Source organism: Netta rufina, assembly GCF_964035555.1.
Source record: "Netta rufina genome assembly, chromosome: 10".
Taxonomy (NCBI): domain Eukaryota; kingdom Metazoa; phylum Chordata; class Aves; order Anseriformes; family Anatidae; genus Netta; species Netta rufina.
The window spans coordinates 2292387-2317816 of record NC_140133.1 but is presented as its reverse complement, the minus strand read 5'-3'; the positions used below and the strand labels follow the sequence as shown (position 1 = coordinate 2317816).

General features: G+C 34.7%; 1 protein-coding gene across 1 annotated transcript in view; it reads left to right on the top strand.

Annotated features, from left to right (window-relative positions):
* Window positions 1-23992, top strand: part of CACNA2D3 (calcium voltage-gated channel auxiliary subunit alpha2delta 3) — a gene marked incomplete at both ends in the record, with an annotated part of 463508 nt that extends 439516 nt beyond the window's left edge. Inside the window, 5 exons of the mRNA XM_084292978.1 lie at window positions 1201-1256; window positions 4595-4706; window positions 22128-22238; window positions 22997-23102; window positions 23900-23992. Coding sequence (XP_084149104.1) covers window positions 1201-1256; window positions 4595-4706; window positions 22128-22238; window positions 22997-23102; window positions 23900-23992 — 478 coding nt within the window. The remainder of the gene's footprint in view (window positions 1-1200; window positions 1257-4594; window positions 4707-22127; window positions 22239-22996; window positions 23103-23899) is intronic.
* Window positions 23993-25430: the final 1438 nt, after the last annotated feature.

The following is a 25430-nucleotide window of genomic DNA, read 5'->3' as shown; positions in this document are numbered from 1 at the left end:
AAACTGTTAGAGTCATTCATTGTAGTGTTTGTCATTTCATGAATTTCGGTAAGATGGACCCTTTACAGCATATGCCAGATAAGGTGTACTCTGTAGATTGTATAGATTTTTTTTATCTTGTATAATTCTTCTAGCAATTTAAGTTAATACATAATGAGCCTTGCCTTAAAAGTTTGTCTGAGAAATCACAGAACAATATCATATGAGGAAGAAGCCTTAAATGCATTTTGTTATTAAGGTATTTGTTTTATTATTGTGTTTACCAGAGAGAAGAGTTGCAGATTGAAGTGAATTTTATCTGCATTGAAATAGATTTTTTTTTTCTTGTAATTTTTTTTTTTTTAATTGCAAATTAAATGATCTTTCTTCAGAATTTGTGATAAGAGCTAAGGAGAATTAACTGGCCAGAGTACAGAGATTGATCTTACATACAGCTTTCAAAGTAAATATCAAGAAAAGAAATCATGTTAGAATCAGACTGATGCAAGCCATAACAACTTCAAAAATTTTAAGAAACTTTCTGTGATTAGAAATACTGTTGTTTCATATTCCTATGATAAACTGGATGTTGGTTTTATATTCTTTACACTCACACTAACTGACAGACTGGTATTTTTCAGTCCATACTTCAGAGTAAATTGCAGTATTTTTAGTGGGGAAAATGCATTCTCTACACATGTCTAGTTAGAGCTGGATAGATGCTGGTTAATCAATCTTTGCCACTCCTTTAAATAAAAAGAGTTTTATTATTTTAAATCCCAAAGTAATGCTAGGAATTATTTTATGTGTACTCCTGTATGGTAGCCAGGGCAGTTGTAAACAGATGGCATTTTACTGGACAGTCAAAATACACTGCATGCTGAAGAAGAGCTTTCAATAATATTCAATAGTAAAAATGCTGTATGCTGCTGTGCACTGAGACTTTTCATGGAGACCAGATAAGAATAAGAATTCTGCTTAGTATTAGGTTAATTTGTGATTTATTGAATAATTTCAGAATGAATTCTCAGTGGTAAGGTACAACACAGTGAAAATCCAAGAACAGCAGAAGTTGATTACCCCAGACTTACACTAGCCACATGAATTTCAGTTCTAAATTAACTTTTATTTAGAATAGGATTAATGGTATCAAACTACAGGCAATTTAGTGTTTTGAAAATATTCTGTGGGATAATTCAAAAAATCTAATCATTTCTGTAGGTTCCTTGTGGAGTTTAATCTATGCAGTTGGTGGCACTCTGATCTAACAGCAAAAGGTAAGTGTAATATATATATATATATATTTATTGAATGTAAATAATTTTTTAGATTAAATAATAGACTTCTGTTAAAATTGGTTTGTCTCTCATTTCAGCATCCTTTTCTTTTTCTAATGTTTTCCAAAATACAAGATAATTAACGTATTTGGATAACTGGAGTTCTTGTGTGCACTCTAGGAATACAGTACACTACTATAATAGAAAAGTTTAAATAGTAAAAAATGATTATTTTTTTCTGCAATGTTTCCCTTCATTCCAAAGCAATCCTTATGAACAAAGCAATTACACTAGCCTTTTTCTGATTATACTGTTTATTTTTTCCTGGGGCTATTAGGACATGTAGGAAATTCTTGTGCTGGAAAATACAATTTCAACTAAATTCCAAAGGAACATGGTCATTTCAGTATAATTTCATTGGAGATGAGTTTTAAAACTTAAAATAGTAAATATTTTACACTTTGATTTTTAAGCAAGAGAGGTTAAATATATATTTTTAATCTTCCTAATCAAAATAGACATTTAAAAACAACAATATATATATATATATTTATAAAAATTCAGTTTACTCCAAACAATATTTTAAAATGTTGAGACCTCATCTGAAATAATAATGATGTTTTAGCCATAAATAATAAATCATCTCCTAAGGAATGGAAGTTTTGAATTTCAGCTGCCTCTTATATTTTGGCAGACTTTTTATGACATTTTGGAGGTGTTGCTCAAAAGTAAGGGGTATATTTGCAACTGTGCCATTCAATTGGCTACTTCCTAAGCCAGTTGTGCAGCATGCCCTTGACTAGTATAATGATTTAAAGTGAATTCTTCAGCTTCCTTTTTGCAGATTTCTATATTCCTCAACAAGGCAGGAAATAAAATCGTTACTTTAGATTTTAATTCCTATTTACATTGACTGGATACTTGGCTGTCTTTATGCCAGAATAAGATCCTGAAAAAGGTTAGAAGTTAGAGTATGGGGAAAATGGAACACCCTAATGCCCTGGAATATTCCAGTGTCCTCTATGGTAGTAAAATGTTGGAACTCTTCTAGAAATACATATATATATATATAAACTGTCCTAACAGCAACTGGACAGTATGGCAGTAAGTGGCAGAGCGCTTGTCAGCTTCTGCCTAACATGTTTTAAATGCTGTGTAGGGGGAAAGGGAGGCTGAGATGGGTGTCTGCTGGAGGTGAAGATTTGATAAGAGCCTTCTGGAAATTTACATGTATCGACTTAGTGTAGTTGTAGTGACTTAGTGTAGTGTAGATGTTTCCATCATCCCATGCTAATGGAAACTCTATACTGCATTGCAAAGTTGAAACCATTTCTTCAGATATGTGAACAGTCTGTTGTAGATTGGATGCACATATACAAACGCCTCTATGAGAACCAGCTAGACACCATTGGCTTTTTGGGCTGCTTCATAATCAGCAGTTTCTACATGAGTCTTCTAAAAACCAAGAGTAACTTTCCAGTGATGTCCCTCAAGGTGTTGAAAATATATCTCACACTTATGGCTGGGAAAGATGCTAAGGTTTGCTGTGCTAGCCCCAGGAAAGGCAGAACTGTACCTTACATCTGAAGAAGAATGGCAGTTATGCCAGTCTTAGAGCTTGGTTCTTGTATAACAGTGCAAAGCAGCCTGAGTAGGAAATGGGTAACTTTTTTCAATGTTTTTTACAAGTGTACTGTACAAATATGCTGTGATATATCCTGACGTGAATGTCCAGTGGCACCTGCATTGTATGCTAGGGAAAACATTCTTTAAGGGCAGTATCCCTCTTTGTCTCATAAAAATAAATGTCTGTTTAGAGCACTACATATTATGAAAATTTAAGAGCACCCCCATACAGCTGCCAATTTACCAAACCAAAGTAGGAAAAACACTCCTGCAAAAGGTCTTGTTATGTCAATCACATTTGTAAATGTGAGGAAGAAGCTGATGTCCCACACCTTGGACAACCCCACCATCTTCTGGACTCTAAAGAGGGTCTGAAAATCTGAGCCCCATGTCAGGCTGGTCTGCCATTTCTGACAGCCTCTTTGTTATATGAATCTTATGTTGATACAAGTGAGAGTAGATCCAAAATTACAGATGAGGTAAATTTTGGTCATTCTTAACAATACAGAAAGAGAAAAAAAAAAAGGGAGAAGGTACAGTAGAACTAGTCAGATAATTTTTACAAAAATGCTAACTTGTTAAAGTTAGTTCCGTAATGGAAACATCAGAAATAAAACTTTTCTGACCAGCTTTAGTACTTTTCTTGAGGTATTATTTGGGGGAATATTTATTGTAATTATATACAAAAATAAGAACAGTTCAGAAATGTGCATCCTAGTGCTTGATTGCAGATGTGGTTTGGGTCATTCCCCTGCCACTGTGTAACAGATACACCACTGGCTTTCAAACAGATTGTCTTGAATGAAAGATCTGTGGAGTCCCAGAGCCTGTTTAGTGTAATCTATTTTTGTCATACTTGGTCTTGTTTTCTCACTTAGCAATTAGTTTAAGATAGCCTTAACATTTGTGCTGATGTGCAAATGTGTTAAGGAAGACTGAAAGGTTGGAGAGGAAAAAGAAAGGGAATTAGAGAGAGACATTGCCCAACACATACATCAGCATGAGAGTCAGAATAGCTGCCTTCAGTTCCCAGCTCTGCTACGGTCCTGTAGTTTGACCTTGAGCCAGTCACACTGTTTCTTTGTACCTTGATTTTCCAAGCTTTAAGGCATAAATAGTGTCACTTCCTTCTCCCTTGCACTGTTTCAGCAAAACAGCTTTGAATGAAAGGCATTATGGAGCCTTTATTATTAGTATTTTGGGAAGCAGATTACAAGCATTAGTTCTGGGTAAGGTAATGCTTCTGTCCCCTACCCACAGTTATTTTAACTGCTGAAATCAGTAAAATCTACCACAATTTAGTTATCAAATACATGTAAACACCCATAGTTAATGAGTTAGTGATGCACAGCATCACTGAAATAAAAGCAACAGTAAGTCCATCCCAAATCCACAGAGAAAGAATAAAAAACTTGTGCATAAATATGAAAAAAAAAAAAAAAAAAAAGCTGGCAAAGGCTAAACCATGAATAACTACTTTAACAGTTATGTGTTACTAAATTACATTCCATGGATAAACTTTTTTTTTTTTTCTTCTTTTAATTGAAAAAATAGTGTTATGCACTGCCTAGGAAATCTCACAGGGTGGCAGAAGCTGAGTAACATTTCCGTTCTCTGTGAGCTCTGCAATACAGCATCTCATCTTGTTCAGAATTTTGTGTGCTGTTCTTCCCATGTTAACAACAAGATATTTTTTTTTGCTATGCCCATAGCACAGAGATTGAAACAAACCCTAGAGCCCTGTGATACTGAATATCCAGCTTTTGTTTCTGAACGCACTATAAAGGAGACCACGGGGAGTATTGCTTGCGATGACTGTTTCAAGTAAGCCCTTTCAATTTTTTTTATACAAGTGTTTGTGACAAAGCAGTAAAACTGAATTATCCAAGATTATGTTAAAGAACGTATCAGTATGTTATGTTTTATCTTAAATAATGACCTCTGTCAGGGTGTCATTTCTCTTATTCTAGGGATCATTTAGAAATTTGATACTCTTAGATTAAAGCAGTGCCTGTTGTTCTCTTTTAAAAATGTAAAACCAGTAGAGACTTTTGCTCAAAGAATAGTGAAGTCTTCTTCTGGAAACAAGCAGCATTCTAAGGGTAAGTTCTGCAAAGGTTTAGATACAGAGAATGTTGTACTGTTGGCTCTCCTACGCAGGAGTGAAAACCTGCTGGATAGGTTATAAGTTCCCCTGTGGTACGGTGAGATCTGGTTGTTTTGCTCACATGCCAGACATGTTTCCTGCTTAGAACTGTTAGGCTGAAAGAGTGGGAGAGGATTAAACCTATTCTGCAAACTTTCATTGCAGGGAAGCTGAGTTAGTAGCAACAAATCTCACATGTCAGTGCTGTAACCTTGTCAGTTCTGCCAGTGCTTCTGTAAAGTCACTCCTCATAGGGTTAAAAGAAGAGATATTTACAGTAATAATTTGTCTATTAATATAAATGTCCAGAAAAAAAAATAAATTAAACAAAAATTGTTACAACTGTCCCCTTCCAGACTAAATCAACATGCAATTAGCAAAGGTAAAATTTTCTTCTCTTTGAAGCTAATAGATATGCTTCTGGATTTGCTCCTAAATTTTCTCTTCAATATCTTGTTTTAGAACAGGAAATAAGAGTAAGTGGATTGGAGACATATTTTAAGTGCTAATAGTCGCTTTTAATTTGCTGCTGAACAACTTCTCATTAAAAGGAAATTATTAATGTCTCATGTGAATAAAAATTCTTATCTGGTCTTGTGAGATAGAAGCACAAGTGCTTTATAAATTGATCCAAGGGAACCCATCTAAGTGTAACAATAGATCCCACTAACTGAAAAAGGACAAACTCAACAAAATCAAGCTATGACTTTTCCACTTGACATATCAAATACAATGCATATTACACTGCTATGGATGCTTGTGCCAGCTTTGCAGAGTTCAAGAAGCTTTGTGATCATTTAGTGGGGGATTACTGAGAAGTTATGTAACAAATGATCGTATATCTCGTGATTAAATATTGCAAACAGTCATGTCTCCATGAAAAGAAGATTAATTTAAAAAGACCAGGTTTTCTCAAAGGAATGCAGATTTCAGTCTGTCTTCTTAGGTAACTTCAGGTCAAAGGAAATAACTTTCAAAAATAACACAATTCTGAAATGCTTGGACAGCGCTGAGTTGGAAACTGAGTTTAGTGAAAATTATAGTATTTCAAAAATAATGCACTAAGATGCATTAAGATCTTTTTCATGGAAAAACATTTTGTGCTCCACAGTAGAACAACAACAACAACAACAACAACAACAACAACAACAACAACAACAACAACAAAAAAAAAAAACCAAACAAAATAACCCACCCTGCAAGTTACAGAAGAACTGTTAGATTCTCATGAGAAAGTTCTTCATTATACCGTTTACCCACTGTCATTAACAATCTACAAATTGGATCTAAGATTGCAGACTGCATTAGATTCCAAATATTTTTGTTATAACCCAGGACACTTTCCCTCAGAACAGCTAAGGAATTTGACACAAAAGTCCTTTGTAGACCTACATCTTCTGACCCAGTTTTCTGTTTTGTGGTCTCAGTATCGATAAGTATTTTTACAAGCAAGTATATTGCTTAATACTTATAATTTAAGAATGATGAGCTCAATGACTCAAAATTAGGGCTCAGCTTTATATGCAGAGTCTTAAACTGACACTGTGTTCTGCACATCGTCTATTGCATACTGGGGGCTCAATTCAGATCCCATTGAGACAGTGGAATTATTTTATGTGCCCTCTTTGGATTGTGTTATAGATTAATATGTTTATGATGTATACTTGCAAATCTTGATTGCAAATAGAAGAAGAGGTATGTTACATTAATATTTAGCTGAATATGCATGCACTCTAATATTCAGGCTTACCATTTCATTTCAAGGACAGTCTAGAAAAAGTCGGTATTCTGTGAACAGGTTTGCAACCAAAATTGTGCAAATACTCTGCTGCAATGACATTTGTGTCACAAGTTACTTGTTCAAGTCACTGTCTTTCTTTCCTGCAGTGTCAGGCACAGTAGAGCCCTTGTCTGAGTAAGGAGTATAAAAGCAGTTCCATAGAAAAAGTGAAAATGATGACTGCTGCTAATTGAAACAACATAATTTTACTTAGATAAGACATTTTGGAGGACAAATACTATGTTATTGCTAACAATGTCACAGTCATAGTCAAGAAGGTCATGTGGTGAGAATCAAAGGCTCAGTCTGATTCAGTACTGGATGTGCTGTTACTGGTCTTGTAGGAATACTCAGCACTTCACAGTGCTTAATCGAAGGGGAACAGTTACCAACTGTAGTTATGAAAACTAAACCTTGTTCATATAAATGTTTCCAATCCTAACATTTCATGATGGGTGCTTAGATTTAAAATATCCTCACAAATAAAGCACACTCAGTAAAAAGGTCTACATGTTAATTACTTCATAAATAGCTGTCTCACCTTTGCAAGCCAAGGTGAAAACTTATTCAGGCAATGGAAGAGAATCTATAAACTGAAGTGGACTTAAGTCAGGCACTAAATATATACAGACATATAAAATATGCTCTGTATATGTAAACTTATCTCTTACTAGCAGAAAATAAATACTACTTTGAGATATTTTGCAATGTTTAAAGCTGATTTTCAAAAATATAGGTTATATTAAGAAAGCAGGAGCCTAAAAGAAAATAAGAATTAATGCAAGAATGTCATTAGGGTCAGGGTTTGGCTGTCCAACCCTGTAATTTTTTGTTATTCAATATCCCAATGATTATTAAATTAATCTGTTATTTAAACAGCAATAAAAAACAAGTCAACCCACATTATCTGTCAACAAAATAGAAAAACTAGGATTCTTTAAAAATCTGAAATGCTTTCATGTTTTCCAGTAAGCTATTCCCTTTCGTAAGAAAAGAAGAAAAAGAAAAAAGAAAGGGGGGAGGAAGGGGAGTACATCAGAAAACTTGGATGATAGACTGTTAAATGTTCCATGGCAGTACTGGAAACAGTTAATTTCCAGAGATAAATTCTTAAATTATTTAATTCTTTTTTTTTTATTATTTATTATTATTATCAATGTTGGCTGGCACTCTTTCTATCGAGTCAGAAAGATACTAATGCCAAAGACACTTAGTGTAGGTTTTAAAGATGTTCAGCTGTTCAGAGATGTGTTTTTGATGAGGCATTAGATTTGAACTCTTTGGCTAAATAAGCATCTCAATGCTTTTCCAGTGTTGAAAAGTATTGCCCCAATATGTTAGCTAATTTTTAGTGCAAGTATGTCAACCAACGTTCTTCAGCAGCTCTCACCAGTTAAATGACCAGTTTTTGCCTTTTGCTACTCTCAGTGTTGCAGAGTTTCACTGATGGTATTTAAAACGCACTAAAAATTATGTTGTGTTGTTATAAATTAGAATGGATGATGGCTGTTATGATATCTGACCAGGAGAAGATGCCTGATATGTTTAGTATATCTATTCATCCATTTTTAGAACGGGAAGGGGAAAAAAAAAAAGTTTTCTCTCATTACAAATCTAATTTTCGCATAAAAATTCTGATATTTTTGTTTAGTTTCACTCGTTTTTATAAATACCATTAATCTTATCATTAACTCAGGCAGCTATGAGTGTGGGTATAGATCATCTGTAAACACAGCAACCTACTCATCAAAATATTCGATGGATTTAAATATTAAGTATGTATTAGAATTTCAAAGTTGAATTGAGTGCATGGTTGCCAAATTTGCATGTGCAACTCTAGAAACTATGGATATAGAAATCAGGCAGCAGTTGCAAAGACAGATGTTTAAAAATCTTCCCTTTTAACCTCTCTTCATGTGTGATAATATACTGGACTTCAGTGTAGTTCAAGAATCTGGCCATACAACCATTGACCCCAAAACCAAAGCCCCCTTCTATTTCAGTTGCAGTAATTGTGGTTGCACACGGTGAATACCATAAACTTGAAGAAATATTTATGTTCCTAGTTGATTCTTTGTGCACAGAATACCAGAAAGATATATGCTCACTAGGGAATCAGGGAAGTATGTAGCTACAATCATCCTAACTCAGGTAAAGACTTTTGCACTTGTCTTAATTATGCAAGATGAACATTATTTCCTTTACTATGTTGTAATACTTCATGAAAATTAATTGTTAAATTAAAAGGAACTGCTCAATTGATTAAACACTGTCCCATGTACTATATATTTGGCCCATTGCATTGTTAGTAAGCAGACAATTATCTGACAGCGAAGATCATCAATAAAACAGATGATTTCTCTTGCTTTCTTTAGAGGCTGAGTATTGTGTTCTGTTCATTGTCAATAAGAAGAGAAAAATGATGGTGGAATTATAGTTCATGATGATGCTGAACCCTTTGTGTAGATTTCTAATGGCAAATTTAAGACTTGTCCACTGATTGCACATATTTGGCAGTAACAGATAAATAACGATGCAAATTAGATTCAGATAGTTCAGGGCATGAGTATATTAGTGTCAGGAATAGTGCAATCTGTAGATATTAAAATGGTAATGGTTTTTAAAAACCATTTAATCTTAAACTGTGCCATCATTTGCTAAAATGTTTCTGCATTTGTTGCTCAGTAGAAGCTTGCCAAACTGCTGTATTTGATCGTGTTTAAAATGTGTAAATAAATATGCAGTTCAATTTCCCATGAAATAAATAATCATTTGCCTTTTCAGATGTAGTTAGTTTACTTCTAAACAAATCAGCTTGCCACATAAAACAAGCAAAGCATCAAGGGCCAATTTTTTCTCATTCAGAGCTCTCTATATATGCATCAGAATATCCCTGTAGATTTCCTGGAGTAATTTGGGCAGTAAATTATTATCCATCTTCTAGAAGACATTTTATGTTGTATTCATTTTACCGTGTCCATCTTATATGACCCTGAAGCAAATGTTCCCTATATTTCACCATACTTTATTTTTAGACTGTGTGTTTTATACGGCTGTTTTTTCAGCAACCATGTCAAGTGCACATGTGATACCATACAAATAACTGGTTTTGACCTATGCCCATGTTGAGCCAAAGGTATGCTATAGTCACACTGGTGATCTTGACGATGGTGGACAGATTTTAATCTCTGAGAGCTTTACTTATATGTTCTTTGAAGTCAAGGAGCATTCCACATACTTCAGTACTTGAATTCTCAAGAGTCAAAATTTTGTCTATGGAGTCATCTTGCACCTGTGTTTTGAAATCAGGGTCTTCCAAACTTTCAGAATATTTATCAATGTAACAAAGTGTTTGGGGCAACACTAGTATTGAAAGAACCTTGTAGCAGCCAAAGCCCCCAAACTCCAGGAGACCCCCAGATTGGTTTCTGCTGTTCCTTAAAAAAAAATTAATAAAGTATCAAATTATGCAATCTGGTCTAGTGAAATCATTTACTAAAGGTTTTTATACTTAGTGTAAAATCCTATATCACTTTACCAACACATCTCCAATGTGTATGCTAATTTACTCTTTACTCTAAAAGCAACAGTGATTATACTGTTTGTCATGCAGGTGCAATTTAAAGTCACCATATGGGTAATTTTATCTTTACCCTTGATAATGTATATTTTGAATGACCAGTTCAGGAAACACTGTAACTTACTATTTTCATTTAAGAAAATAAGTGCATGAAATAATAGAACATGATATCCATGTTACCAGGAAGGTCTGTGCCTGACAGTCATTAGTTTAACAATTCTTTGGACAGTTGTTGTCAAAACTTTTTTATTATTATCATTTTTAAGACAAAGATTTTTAATATTCCTTATTTGTTTTGGACCCTTTTTAATGTGTTAGTTGAATTCAGTGTTATAACTGCATATGTTCTCAATAGCACCTAGCATTGGAGACAGACTTTCATTATTATTCTCAATTTCTGTTTATATCAAAGTTTTTCAAAAGGAATCAAAACCTGGGAGTTTGCTTGTCTAGTTGACAAAGCCATGCACATGTCTATTTGATAATTCAGACTCTGTCTCTCCATTTGTTTGGCATTGTAGTGGCCATGAAAAATCTAGAGAATAAAAAAAATTGCTATGGATCAAAGGATAAAAAGTACATTTAATGTAAAAAAAAAAAATAAATAAAAAAATAACCAGAGTAATCTTTTTTGAAACATCATTTTGATGGTAAGGAATATATACTGAATGAAATGGGGATTCCACAGAAAGTAGAGAAAGATAAGGAAATGTACAGTGGTCTTTTCTTGCAGTTATGTACAACTTTTTCATTAGGAAACTTCATAGCAATGGCAATGTGGTCCATCTGTAAGTACTATGAAATCTTGGAGACGCATTGGTCAGCTTCCTAGCAATTCAGTCCATTGATGTTTTCATCTCCTATGAAGAAAGAATGAGAGAGCTGGGAACATTCAGCCTGAAGAAAAGTTGGCTCTGGGGGGGATCTCATTGCAGCATTTCAATGTTTTTTTTTGTTTGTTTGTTTGTTTTGTTTGTTTGTTTGTTGTTTGTTGTTTGTTTGTTTGTTTTTGTTTGTTTGTTGTTTTGTTTTTGTTTGTTTGTTTGTTTTAAAAGATGAAGAGCAACTGTTTGCTTGGGCGGATAACAATATGACAAGAGGGAATGGTTTTAAACTAAAAGAGGGGAGATTTTAATTAAATGTTAGGTGGATATTCTTCACTTAGAGAGTGGTGAGGCACAGGTTGCCTAGAGAAGTTGTGGATGCCCCATCCCTGAAGGTGTTCAAGGCCAGGTTGGATGAGGCCCCTGGCAGCGTGAGCTGTTGGGTGGTGTCCCTGCCCATTGCAGAGGGGTTGGACCTAGATGATCTTTAAGGTCCCGTCCAACCCAAGCTGTTCTATGATTCTATGATAACTCATTAGTTTCTCTGTAGGGTTGTTTTGTTTTGTTTTGTTTTCTCACAAGTAGGATGAGTTGTGCTCCATCTCTTAGCTCCCCAGTTCTCCACTTACATCTTCCAAATAGCCCACAGCTGAACTGCTTGAGAAGTTTACATAGAAAATTTAAGCGTGGGAAAGTGGTGATCTCCACTCATTCAGTGTTCATAGTTAAGCTCAGTAGTGCTGTAAAATGTAAATATTACCACTGCTTAAAACTTAACATAATTTTACATTTTAAACAAGCCATAATAAATATTAACCAAATGATAGATAGTAGCTGACACAGTGAAAGGATGTTTTGTAATGACAAGAGATTTAAGTTGTTGTATGAATGTCATAATATATTAAGCCGAGTAGTAATATACATATCAAAAAATGTTTGGAACAGGAAAACTTATTAAAATTGGAATACACTGAAGTGAATTTTTAAAGCCAGGCATACTTGTGAAGAATTGCTAATAGTAAGAAACTCATTTCAGTTTATAATGTTTTAATAATATAATACAGCCTGACTGATGACAAACAACACAAATATGACTTAGACATCTATACATTTAACACTTCTATTTATAAAGGACTTGGGAGTTTAACAGATATTTAATAACCTTTGAGTTTGAAAAACAACATGAATTGTCATATTTGAATGCCATGCAGGGGGCATTTATTTTTCCTTAAGTAATACAGAATTTTCAATTGCTGTGGAGATGATGACATGCAGTGTACTTAATTTTTTCAGATGTTGTATTCTCAGTCATTGGTAAAGTTTATATCTACACAAATTAACAACATCCTTGCAAAGCACATTGTGGTCACATACAGTGAGCATTTTAGTTCTTTATTATATTACACTTTTTTTTTTTTTTTTATTATTATTTTTTTAATGCAACTCCTGATCATCCCTGCTGTTTATACATCAGTTTTTGTTTCATGGCAGTCCTGGAGCATGCCAGCTTGATTTTCTATATTAAATGAAATCAAAAGTTCAGTTCAGGGAGCTAGACAAGCTAATTTGAAATGCACCCCCAGAGTATGAATAAGGTAGTCACTAGATCTTTAGTATTGCCTTTTTTGGATAGATCTGTTCTTATTTGTTCCTGGGGGATTGGACTAGATGATCTCTCAAGGTTCCTACCAATCCCTAACCTTCTGTGATTCTCTGATATTGCCACCCGAGGCGCTGATGTAGGGATAGTCTGTATTGATTGACATTGTAGTTTTCCTATGGATGTAATCTTAATCTAAATAGTATCAGAATTTCCTACTCCTGTTTATATACAAGTAGAAATGATCAATGAACAAATATTTAAATACCTGTGGACAAATAGTATTTAACTATCATTGATGTCATTATAGTTTATATTCCTAGAATTCCTGTTCTCCTAGTAGCTCAACAAAGAGTCTCTGTCTAAAAACAGTTCCAGAAATCTTTACATTGATGTGTTTATTCTTTGAAAAATAGACTTAGGAACTAGTTCAAAAAATGCATTGTAGTTGGTATCACATAGCTTTGTTATCATAGTTATACTGATTGTAAATGTTAAAAACCTGATAGAGATTTGTCAACCTAAAACTAAAATAAATCATAGAAGCACTGCTTACATATTTGTGGCTTTCTAATCTTTATACTGTAATTGGGCTTGCTGTATAATATGACTATACTGACACAATAACTGTTAGGCTTTTAGGCAGGTGGCTTGTTGTACGAACAATACAAATTGCTTCTTTGCTAGAGTTAGATCATCTTTGTAGAGTAGACCTAAGTAGTAGTTAGCCCTCATGCAGTTCAGAACTGACTTTTAAAATGTCACGTGATATCTGTGAGCATTCATAAGTCAGAGGATATCAACTAGCTTCTTAATATTTAAATTATATGTAGAATTTAGCTTAGACATCATCTAACATTTAAAAAAAATCTGAGATTTCCCTCAATACAAATCCCAACTAGGGGTTTGTATTGTAGGGCTCAAATGCTAAAAACACACATTGGCTAACACCATAGTATAACTGCATCTCTGTCTTCTGCTAACCTGTGACCAATGCCAAAAAAGCAACGTTTGAGCTTTAGGATCTGACACACTGTTTTATGCCCGTTACTGTATGCCCTCTGTTTGTTGTAAGCAGTTTATCATAGAATTGGGTACTCACTGACTAGGGAGACCCAGTTATGCCACAGTCTTAAAAGTGAGCTCAAATTTGTTCAGGAACATCAACCTTGACTAATGTTTAACATTTGTGGGATTGCTGAGCTTGATTTATTTGCAAAAGTTTTGCATTCCACTTTAGCTCTAGTGATCCAAAATTCTCCATAATCTTACATCCTCAAATCCTCAGTACACAAAGTACTTTTTCATTCCAAATCCTATATACCCAAAACTTCTGAATGTTTATACAGTTTCTAAGATGTGTTTCGTAAGGTATTATTATCTGAGCCATAGATTTATGAGAAAGCATTCCCTGATTGATAATGAGAGACAAAGGGCATTTCTGGGGTTTACTGTATCAAACAAAGCAGTTCCCAACCATGCAACAGCTTTCCAAGGTTCCAGATCTTTCGCAGGCACAGGGAAACTGAGGATGATATTGTTATTTTAAGTCCTTGAATCTAAACTTTGTTCTAAGTAGGTACATCTATACTGACACCAAATTGTGCTAATCAGTGAGGCTATATGTTGTAGCAATGTGTTGCTTGAATAGGGTCACGTTACAGGCCTGAAGCTGAGAGCTTATCTGTGTCTTTTAATATGAGAGAATGACTAGCTGTTTTTTTCCATGGCTTAACTTCACTAAGAACTGTTACTATTGGTATATATATTATTTTTACAAATTGTGTTAAAGATATTCCATTCTCTACCATCATTTATTTGGAAGAAAAACAAACAAACAAACAAACAAACAAAAATAGCAAAAACAAAACAAAACAAAAAAACACACAAGTACCCCAATTTATGATTGTGATATAAACATGTCATTCATTCATTTAATGCAATAAGTGAGAGAAATGGTTGGAAATGTAGCCAGCAGCCTGGAAAGCACATGATAGGAGTTGGATAAAGCACAATGGATATCTGCACTTCAGTTGAATGGTTAAAGTTTGTTCCAGACCATTAGGGTTGAACATTTGCAACCAACAGTTATGTTAGGAACAGATATTTGAGTGCAGAATGCACAACATTTTCCGTTTACTGTACCCTGGTGCTGGTATGTTTTTTCTTTCTCTAAAAAATGGGAAAGATCAAATTTGACAGATATAAAATGTAATCCCAAAGTAAAAACTAATCTTAATCCAAAATACTCAAACTTCTATAATTCACGTTTGTACTCAAAAAAATACAATGAAAGGCCTGGAGGGAAGTGGCCAAATTTACATAGATGTTCAAGCATCAGAGCTTTCAGTGGGGACTGAGTTGAATACCATAGAAATTCAGAATATTTTTTCAAATCTTTGTGCCTGCATTTAGGTTGCCAATTTTGTCCTACTTTTTTTTCCAGTTCAAACAACCATAGTGAAATTCTTCCATGTTTTGTAGGATTCTTCTTCATGGGCAAAACAACTGCTAGCTAAAAGGTCTCATTTTTTATTGCCTCCTAAATGTGACTGATTACAGAAAAAAAAATACAGGGAAAAAAAAAAAAAGAATATACATATAATGGATTTTTTTCCTTGAATAAGGGTCATGAAATCAAATATGAATCTAAACAGCTATTTAAATGTTTATAGAATTAAAATCCTGCCTAAACTGTGTGTTTATTGCAACCATGTACTTGACTGCATAGCTAGCATCTGTCATCATGAGCATGGATATAATAGCAGCATATTTTTGTAAAATTAAAAAAAAAAAAAGCTGTAAAATATGTCATATAGATCATAATAATTCTTAGTCCTGAAGATAATGGTTTAAAGCAAAGCACAACAGTGCAGTGTTTCTGTGATAAAGCAAGAATTAAGTTTTAAGTAGAAACACACAGCACTGTCTTTAAATAAATTGAATAGCTCTTAATGCTGGTGCCATACTCAAATTGTCTCCAAACTGCAAAAAAATACCTTCCATTCTGCAGGATAAGAGAAAGATATTTTCTCTAAATTTTTGGTTCCTCAAGAATAACCTTGTCCTGTATCTTCGGAGTTCCCTGTTGTTTAATATTCATTTTGTCCCCTCAAACACTTTGCAACCTTTGCTGTCTGAAGAAAGAAGGGGGAAATGGATCTGAAAGCCAGATACTGCTGAATGCTACTTAGAGATTTACTGTCACTCTTAGTCATTGAAATGTGTCTTGCAGCAGTGTCACTGGCCACCAGCTAGTTGTTGTAAGCCAGGAAAAGGAAAATAGTTCAGTGCAGGTGACCAATAAGTGATCGCATTTGGGATGCCCAGTCTGAATAATATAATACGACTGTGTCCTCTCTATAAGCTGTCTGGCTCACTGTCAGTGCCATAAAAAATATGCTGCACTCAACATATGTTCTTAAGATTAGGTGTGTCTGGGGCTATGCAAATGGCTGCTTATTAATAGGGAAACCTCAGGTCTGTGTTTAGTTTGCATTCTGTCCAAAAATGAATGCCAGTAGACAAAGAAATGGATTAGTTCTTCTGTGTGGAAATACAGAGACTAATCTATTTAACAGTGATATTGATTGCCTTTAATAGCAGATGTTATAGTCAAATACTAGAAAGTAAACAACTTAAATGTTATGTTAGCTTAGCTGAATAAGACACATTTTACATATTTGAAGTTGAATTATTTCAGCTTTGCCTGTTATGGATGTGGTTATGTTAGGGAAATTTCATAGAGAAGATGCATATACAGAGTTTGTACCTTGTGACTCAGATAGTCATGAAGCAATGTCCTGTATTAAGCGATGATGGCAGTAAGTGGCTTACAGAAGGGTGTGATCTTCAAGTTGGCCCTGTTCTTACTTCAGGACTGCTTGTCCTATCATCCCTGCCCTTTTTGCCCAGATCTGAACATCCCCCTCCCTGCTAGGCATATTGGTCACTCTCCCAGTTGTCTTACTGATACTTTGCCAGACCAGAGGTTCAGAGGCTGGAAGATGAAAGGAAGAGAAAGAAGGACCCTCACTACAAGGACATTGAGGCCCTGGAGTGTGTCCAGAGAAGGGCTGTGAAGCTGGTGAAGGGCCTGGAACACAAGCCGTGTGAGGAGCAGCTGAGGGAACTGGGGCTGTTTAGTCTGGAGAAGGGGAGGCTCAAGGGAGACCTTATTGCTCTCTACAACTACCCGAAAGGAAGGTGTGGGGAGCTGGAGGTCAGCCTCTTCTTGCAGAGGACTAGAGGGAATGGCCCCATGTTGTGCCAGGGCAGGTTCAGGTCGGAAATTAGGAGACATTTATTTTCAGAAAGAGTAGTCAGGCATTGGAACAGGTTGCCCAGGGAGGTGATGGAGTCACTGTCCTTGGGGTGTTCAAGGAAAGGTTGGGCCTGGTGCTTAGGGACATGGTTTGGTGGGTGATATTGGTAGTAAGGGGATGGCTGGACCAGATGATCTTAGAGGTCTTTTCCAGCCTTGATGATTCTATGAACCATAGTCTGTGGAAGAAACAATACACTTTATGTAACTGTATGAAAACTTTAATATATACAAACAAGATGAAGAGAGTCAAGTTTTTTTTTTTTTTTTAATAATCAAGTTTTAATGTAGTTTGATAGATTTTTTAGAACAGGTGTTGTGGTCTGCATTTATCTCTAGGCATCAAATTTCACTGAGTTTGGATGCTTTTCCCTACAGGGTCACTATTCTGCCATTTAAGAGAAAGGAAGACAGGCAGAGGGTTACTCAAATCACCAAAGACAAGCTCCTGGTCTGAACTATCTTTGCATAGTCTGTGTCTGCAGCATTAGTAGGCACCTAATAACATGAGTATGGGTAGCCATTTTGACTGCCCTTCAAGATGTGTATTACAGTCCTTCTATTAAAGTTTCAAAATTCTAGGCTATCTTAAGAAATCAGAAGTAACTGGTTCGTTGTGGGAAGAGTCATTCAGCCACCAGGCACATATAGTGTTGAAGCCTTAGAGAATGCAATAAGAACTCACTTCTTAAAAGCATGCTTTATTATCATACCTGCATAAGCATGACTTTAGCAAATATAATTATGAATGTGGTGAGACCTGAATTCCAAATTTTTTGTGTTTTATTCCACAATGGAAAAACAATTCTGAAGGAACAGATTTAATAAATACTTGTATGCAAAACCATTACTATTTCCAGGTAAAGCATGAAGCTGATTTTTTTCCAAATAATTTTGAATGATATTGCGCAGATGTTTTATATGGTCTGATACAGAAATAGGTTAGAAAGGAACAGATAAGGGGTGTGCAACATGAGAAAAGTGTTATCAAATGCTCTGACTCAACATACAGAGTTTCTGGAAGGTTTCTTCTCTGCTCTTAGTTTTTCTTGGTTAACAAAACAGTTTGGCATGACTAGAATTTCTTTCTACCCCTTTCAAGTATTACATTTCTTCCTTCCTCACCTTCCCTTTGAAAGCAAAGTGAAGAAGCAGTTTGTGTTCAGGCCTGTTTTGAACCTCTGGACTGGCGCTTTAAATAACCAAGCCAGTTCCTCAGTGGATGAAAAATGGAGCAGAAATAATTACTAAGGTTCTTACTGACTCAGTGTGACTTCAACGTAACAGGAACCACAACCGCTTATTACATTTTATATATGGAGACATATGCAAGGCTTTTTCTATGCTATGACTATCAAATGATGATGATACTGTTGTAAAGGAAAAAGGTTCAAATCAAAAGATTTACATTGCTTAACTTAAAAAGAGCTTTTAAAACAAACATTCTCCATCAGTATTAAACATAGACATTAAACATGTTTTTTAAATCAGCAATAAAGTTTGATAGAAATCTTTACTTTCTCACTGATAGTTCACTCCCATATTGCCAGTGACACAAAGGACAGCCTCAGCCAGCAGGTGTTCAGAAATGCTTATTGTAATATAAACTTTAGAGACTCACAGAGGAGCTTACTTAAAAGGCAAGGCCATTTTCATTAGTTTGTCAGCAACTTTCTTTAGTTTGTCAGCAACTTCTTTCTTCCACTGCAGTCATGCAAGCTGCTTTGCTAGAAACTCTTTTCCCACGTAGCTAAATCGTGGTGTACACAATGAAACATTCTGGTGGAATATTTCAGTATTTAAAATACTTTGTTCCGACCGTGTTTATGCACCTTTTGTTCCCTGTGAATGTTCAGTTCCTGAGACTTACTGACACGTACATTCACTCAAAATTAGCTTCAAAGATGCATGTGCATGTCACTATGGAAACTGAATGGTGAACTCAAAAAAAAGACCCACTGTTGGGATGACTGCGGGCTTTCTCCAGCTTGGGCATGGAAGCAGTGCCAGGTGAATTATCTGAATAGTCACAGAGCAACTGCAGAGGTTAATGACTGGCAGAAACTTCTTTGCTGATGACCTAGTGAGGGTAAGAATACCATATGTCAATGAAATAATCTTAAATTGCAGCAGGTGAAAGAAATATATTTTGCTTTTGCACATTCTATTAATAGAAAAAGCTAAACTGGACTATTTTTTTCTTAATAATTTGCTCAATTCAATCTCTGTCTTCAGTCCTCTGTCTTCACTTGATGATATCTTAATCCTTTGCCTGTGAACACACAAGTCAATGACTGGTGAGGACATGCATTTGGATTCACAACTTCAGTTCAAGATTACATTCAATAATTGTAAAAGAGAAAACATTCATTTACTACTTGTGGAAGTCAATGCTCTCTTTTGAATTTACTTCTAATATGGTCAATAAGAAGCTAGTTGTTCCACTTTGCAAGATATTGGTTAAGATGGATTTGCCCTATGGAATATAACTGCTGCAGAAAGCCAGAAGTTTCATATTTTTATGGCTGTTTATCTGACAGTCACATATACCTTGGCAGTTACCATAAGGCTAGGCACCTTACAAAAATTTGTAATAGATAAACAGACTATAGATTTATAACAATATTGTGTTTAGTAAATGGAACCAATTTAAATTGTAGATGTCTATCATATAATTCCAAAAGTACAAAAGTTTTTTCTTTACTTAATATATTGCTCATTGCAGCTTCTTTAATTGATAATTTCCATAAATGGAGGCATATCAGAGTAACCCAAGTTACCATGTCTAGCAAAATTTTCTATAGAACTTAATTCCTACCAACCTTCTTAGCTTTTAACTATTTTGTCAGAGAATCCATGTAATCATCTACTCAACATCACAATTCCATAGTGAAAACTTTCTTCTGGGTTATTTATTTTTTTATTATTATATTTTCCCTTTTCTTCTTTGGGGAAGGAGTACCCTATACTGTGCAGACCTTATGCCACACTACAGAAGTGGCTTAAAGAAGAAATAAAATGGGAAGTGTTCACCTTTTGTGAAATGCCACCTTTAAGGCTGTCTGTATGGTATGTGCTTTCTCACAGGCTTCAGTATTCACCTGGGGGACACAAAAAGGGGTTATTACAAAAGCACTTTGAGCCAGACATACATTAGGTACAACGGAAGAGTGGTTATTCCCCACTCCTCAAAGAGGAATGAATCATTTAGTGAACGGTTAATTGTGACAATATTTTTTGTCTTTCAGGTAGTTTTTTCTTTAGTTTTAAAGATTCAATAAGTATAAGTTTCTGAATGCTCAAAATCCAAATAATCCAAATGAAATGAAATTGCTTTTTTTTTTTTTTTTTTTCTCTTGCCCTTTAGGGTTTGATTTTTTCATAACTGTTTTGTGAAATTCATGCAGTACAATTTTGGTGTCACTGTCTGTTAAAGATTTTCCCTCCTTTCCTTTTGTTGGCCCCATTTCTCTCACACACAAATCCACAAAACCACAGATGCTCCATTACAATGATGTCAGTCTTGCTACATGCTCCAGCTGTTTGGTAGGTACATTTATAAAGTTCAGCCTCTTACATTATGCCATAAATGTATATTTCATGTATAAACATAAAGCTAACATATTGCAGATCACTGTAAGTGTAATTTTAATGGAGGTTTAGTAAGTTTAAAAAATACCGAAAAGTGTTTAATCTTTCAGTTGGCAACATTTTTATAGTGGGTTTTCCAATTATTTTTTTCTGAAGCTGGATTCAGATATTCCCCACCCCTTCCACAATTTCATCTTCTGTGATTTTTGGAAAATGCAGTGAGTTATTTTAGTAAGACAATATGTATTTTAAATAAAGATGTCTGAGGAAAAATATGTTTCTCTCCACATCATCTTGGTGCTCAAACCCTCACTTAAGGTTTTGTGCATTTACTAGCGTACCACACTGAAAAACACCTAATTCCTGGAACTGTGTGATTTCAGCAATACTCAGTATGGCAGATATTCTGTAAATATGATATAGAAAATACTAACATAACATTAATATATATATATTTTTATAAAGAAATGGCTCTAAGTCTTAAAGCCTTTCTTTGTATCATGTCCTGAATTTAAAAGAAAGGTTTAAACAGTACCTGCTTGGCTCTTCCTCCACCCTTTCTCTTTGGTACATGCCTAAGAGTTCAGCTAATTGAAATTATGTGGATCATTGAGTTGTGCCCACAGGTTCCTTCCCTGTTCTCCCCTGGGTGCTTTCCTTCTCACAAGCAATACTTTTATTTCTCTCAACGCCTTTTGAATTGCATACTTTGTCTTAATTTTAATGTGGTGCTGAGTTATCATCATATTTGCACCATATAGTCATCATCATTCTAAAATAAATCTCCTCACTTATGAAGATTTTGAGGTTTAATCTCTGATTTGTTGTCTAAGTAATAAAATGACTCTCAAGAGGTGAGGTGAAATCTAAGATCTTTCTCAGATTTCAAGTAGCTTGTTCAAGTAGCTACACACAACGTGTGATTCTAGAGGCTAAAGAAGGGACCAGGAATTATTGCCATCTGGCTGCAGAAGAACTTTACTTATTTATGTAGATTGGTTTAACGTGTACTTAAAAATTCCAGATCATAAATAGATAGCTAAGTATTCATTATGTAGCAAAGATTAAGTATTAAAGGAAGAAAAAAAAAAGATAAACTACTTGGTAATTCACTTGTATCCCAGTTCAGGGTGATAGGCATTTGCATATCAGGAGTATAAGCCCATCCGTTCTGCTATACCTGTCTGCTAAGCATCATGAACATCTCAAAATATGCAGCCATATTCAATGAGCTGAGGAAAGAATTGCCCAAGGCCCTCTACTTCTACAAGGTGTAGAGATTTAGTATGATTATATATAAAGTTATAAAGTCAGTGATGTTTGTGACTGTAATACTTAACAAAACTTGTTGCTAAGAAATACAGAATATTGCCATTAATTACTTTCTTTTTTATTTGCAGGTCTTTTGTCATCCAACAAATCCCAAGCAGCAATCTTTTTATGGTAGTAGTAGACAATGAATGCTTCTGTGATTCTGTCCCGCCAATTACCATGGCACCTATAGAAATAAGGTATATCCTTTTATTTGCCGAGTTGTGAAGAAGAGATTCAAGATGCAAGTATTGAAAAATTTCTTCTTACATAAAAACTTGCTTTACGTTACTTTATAATCTCAAAGAATGCATCATTAGCCATTATAAAGTGCTGGGGCTGTAATTCACATTTTTAGATATTTAGAGTAACCAATACAAATTAAGAAACACACACACACATCTTTAAGTATTGTAAGGTCACAGTCTGCTTTTTTAGATAGCTGAACATCTTCCATGTCAGGCAGTAAGGATGTAAGTTCCTTCTGAGCTGCTGATATTAGAACATATGAAACTCCTTACAGTATAGACTTTAAAAAAAAATATTTTAAAGTTGTACTGGAGTGTTGAAAATGTTTCAGAATTCTGCTTTCCATCAATATGAAAATTTAGTAAAGTAAATATATCACTTGTATTTTTAGTGCCATATTTTTTATTCTGTGCTGTTCCATATATTTCTGGGTTTGTTTTGTCTCTTAAGATGGAATTTATCAAAAGTAGTGTGCTTTTATTGCAGACTTATTATTGAAAGACATGTTAACAATGTAAGTGCAAATTATACTGTCTAAGCAATGGATCACTGGAACAATAGAGGCACTTAGAATTACCTTAGTTTTCTTATGTTGACCACACATTTCTCCTTGGATATTTGAGAGGGAAAAGGAAGGAGCTAAAAGAATTGCACTATATGCATTTCAAAACACTCAGATGAACTCAGGACATTTAAATGCAGTGCTCAGATCTCTCCTTAACTACATTGTACATAATGAATCTCTTAAATGTGAACGTTTAAAATCTCAGAAGATAAGAAGACGCCCAGAATCTTGTCATGGATTTCACCCTGAAGTAAGTTTTTACTTCTTTCTTTTGGACTCTGGTAGATGTTTTATTTCTTTGAAAAATAAATAGGAGAGATCTCTTCTAAGATAAAACATTCAGAACACATCACTAAGGGAAGTGAATGACATTGTAAGTGCAGAAAAAATTTTAGTACTCCTATAGACATCGTCTTGACTTGCTGCTTTTGTAGACTGTTTTATATCATATAATAGAAAGTGGTAGGATGTAAGCACAGACTGGCAGCCAGAAATATTTGAGAGTTCATTCTGCCTCAGGCACTGACCGCAAGATTCCTCATTAGAGATGGTTGGGAACTTCGTGCTGCTAATGTTTTTTTCAGTGACTAACTTTGCTATATCAACTGCCGTGGTATAGTCATTACATCTACACATAATATTGCTTGGGAGGGATCACTGCACATATTTACTAGCCTGTGTTCTCCACAATGCTCATTTGTTTAGCAGCAAGAAGATAGAGACCAGGACATGATTACAGTCATTTGTACAGCATATGTTCATAGACACCAATTTTACTCTAGAGTAACTATTTAGAGCCTTTGGTGTTGTAATGGAATGTAGAATGAGACCTAGAATATATCATGAAGGTAACTCTTGTAGATCCCGCTTAGTTTCAGTCTATGACCTAAACTTGTTCAAATGAAAATATGCACCTGTATTACTTTCTAAGTGTATTTATTTCATGGTTTTCATTTTGTTGGTAGTATCTTCTTTTGCCTCTATAGTTTGATAAATGCTCATATATTGGTGTAATGGCTTGTATTTTTTTTTTTTCTCTCTCTTTAGGAAAATGCAAGAGAATGTGGTGGTGTCCCAGGCCTCCGTGCTAAACCTCCTTTTGTTCTTCTTTCTCTGCTGTTGATAATTTTCTCAAGGTGACATTGACTGATGTGTTCAATTGGCATGCTAATACATGGATAAACTGTGAACTGGGAACTGGTGCAACACAGAGGACATGAAATATAGTCAGAGCATCAGCATTTCATGATTTTAAACTGTTGGTGATATAAATTCTTAACAATATGTTGAAAAAAAGATTTATCTTTTTACTTTGCTAGTCATGCAGATGTGAATTTGACATATGGTAGTCATGATTCATCAAAAAAGGACTTGGTAGATAGACAGAGGTGACCATTGCTTTGTCCCATTAAAAATAATTTAAAACTGTATACTTTTTTCAATAAAGTATATTAAAATCACAGTTTCAGAGTGCATTTTAAGTCCAGTAATGTATTTGTTCCATTAATTAATAATGGGAAGGAAATAAACTAATTCAAAGATATTTTCATATGCTCAGCCTATTTCTGAAAATATTCAGAGAAGAAAATGAGTTAGCTTTTATAATAAGGGAGAATAGCTTTTATTAACAAGTCAAGAAAACATATGTGCATATATGAAGCTGAGCAGGTAATATGCTGTGTTGATTTATAGTGAAGTTTTGCTTTCTGGAAATAGCTATAAAACATCTCAGTCACATTTAGAAAGTGAGCCAAAGCCCGATTAAAGCCTTTTCCCTAACTTGGGCAAGCTTTAGATCAGATTATTTGATTTGCTTACAGATGGCAAAATTAAATACTTTTCATCTGTTACAATTTGTGGGAAGATACATAAAGTAATCTGTATAAAAGGATGATATTGTTTTGTTAGCGTTCTGGCCTATAGACAGCATGTCAGCTAGGACAAATTCCTCCTGAGGAAATTCATAAGCAGAGAAAGTTTGACTTTAACAACACGCCTGTGTTAGCAGAACTCATTATTATGGTTTTCACTGAGAATTAATTGAGGCTCCTCCTCAGTGGGCAAAGATCAAGACCAATATTTCTTAATTCTAGGCCTTACATTCTTCTGTGTAAGGGAAACTTTATGCTTATTCTGTCTATGTACATATCATCATTGCTCTTCCAAAGACAAGAAATACATGAAAGGAGAAAATTGACTTCTACTGAACCATGATGAAAGCACCTAATAATAATTCATTGTTAATTTTGGAAAGGGTAAACAGTTTTGTAGTTAGAAAGGATCCAGGGAGTAACAAGAGACATTAAAATATGACATTATAAATTAATATTGTTAAAGAGATTAGAATATGCATGTATAAATGAGTATTGCTCAGAAAAACTGACAGTTTATACATTCTCATGTATTAAGACAAAGTTATATAGGCAGAATGTACTGGTGAAAAAAAAAAAAGCAGTTGCCATGTAAACAGAATAATACAAATAAGTGTAAAAGCATATTTAATGAGTTGTCATTTCTTTGCTAATTAAGACATCTTTTTAATTTTATGTTCATTCTTGAAGAACTTTGTGATGAAAGT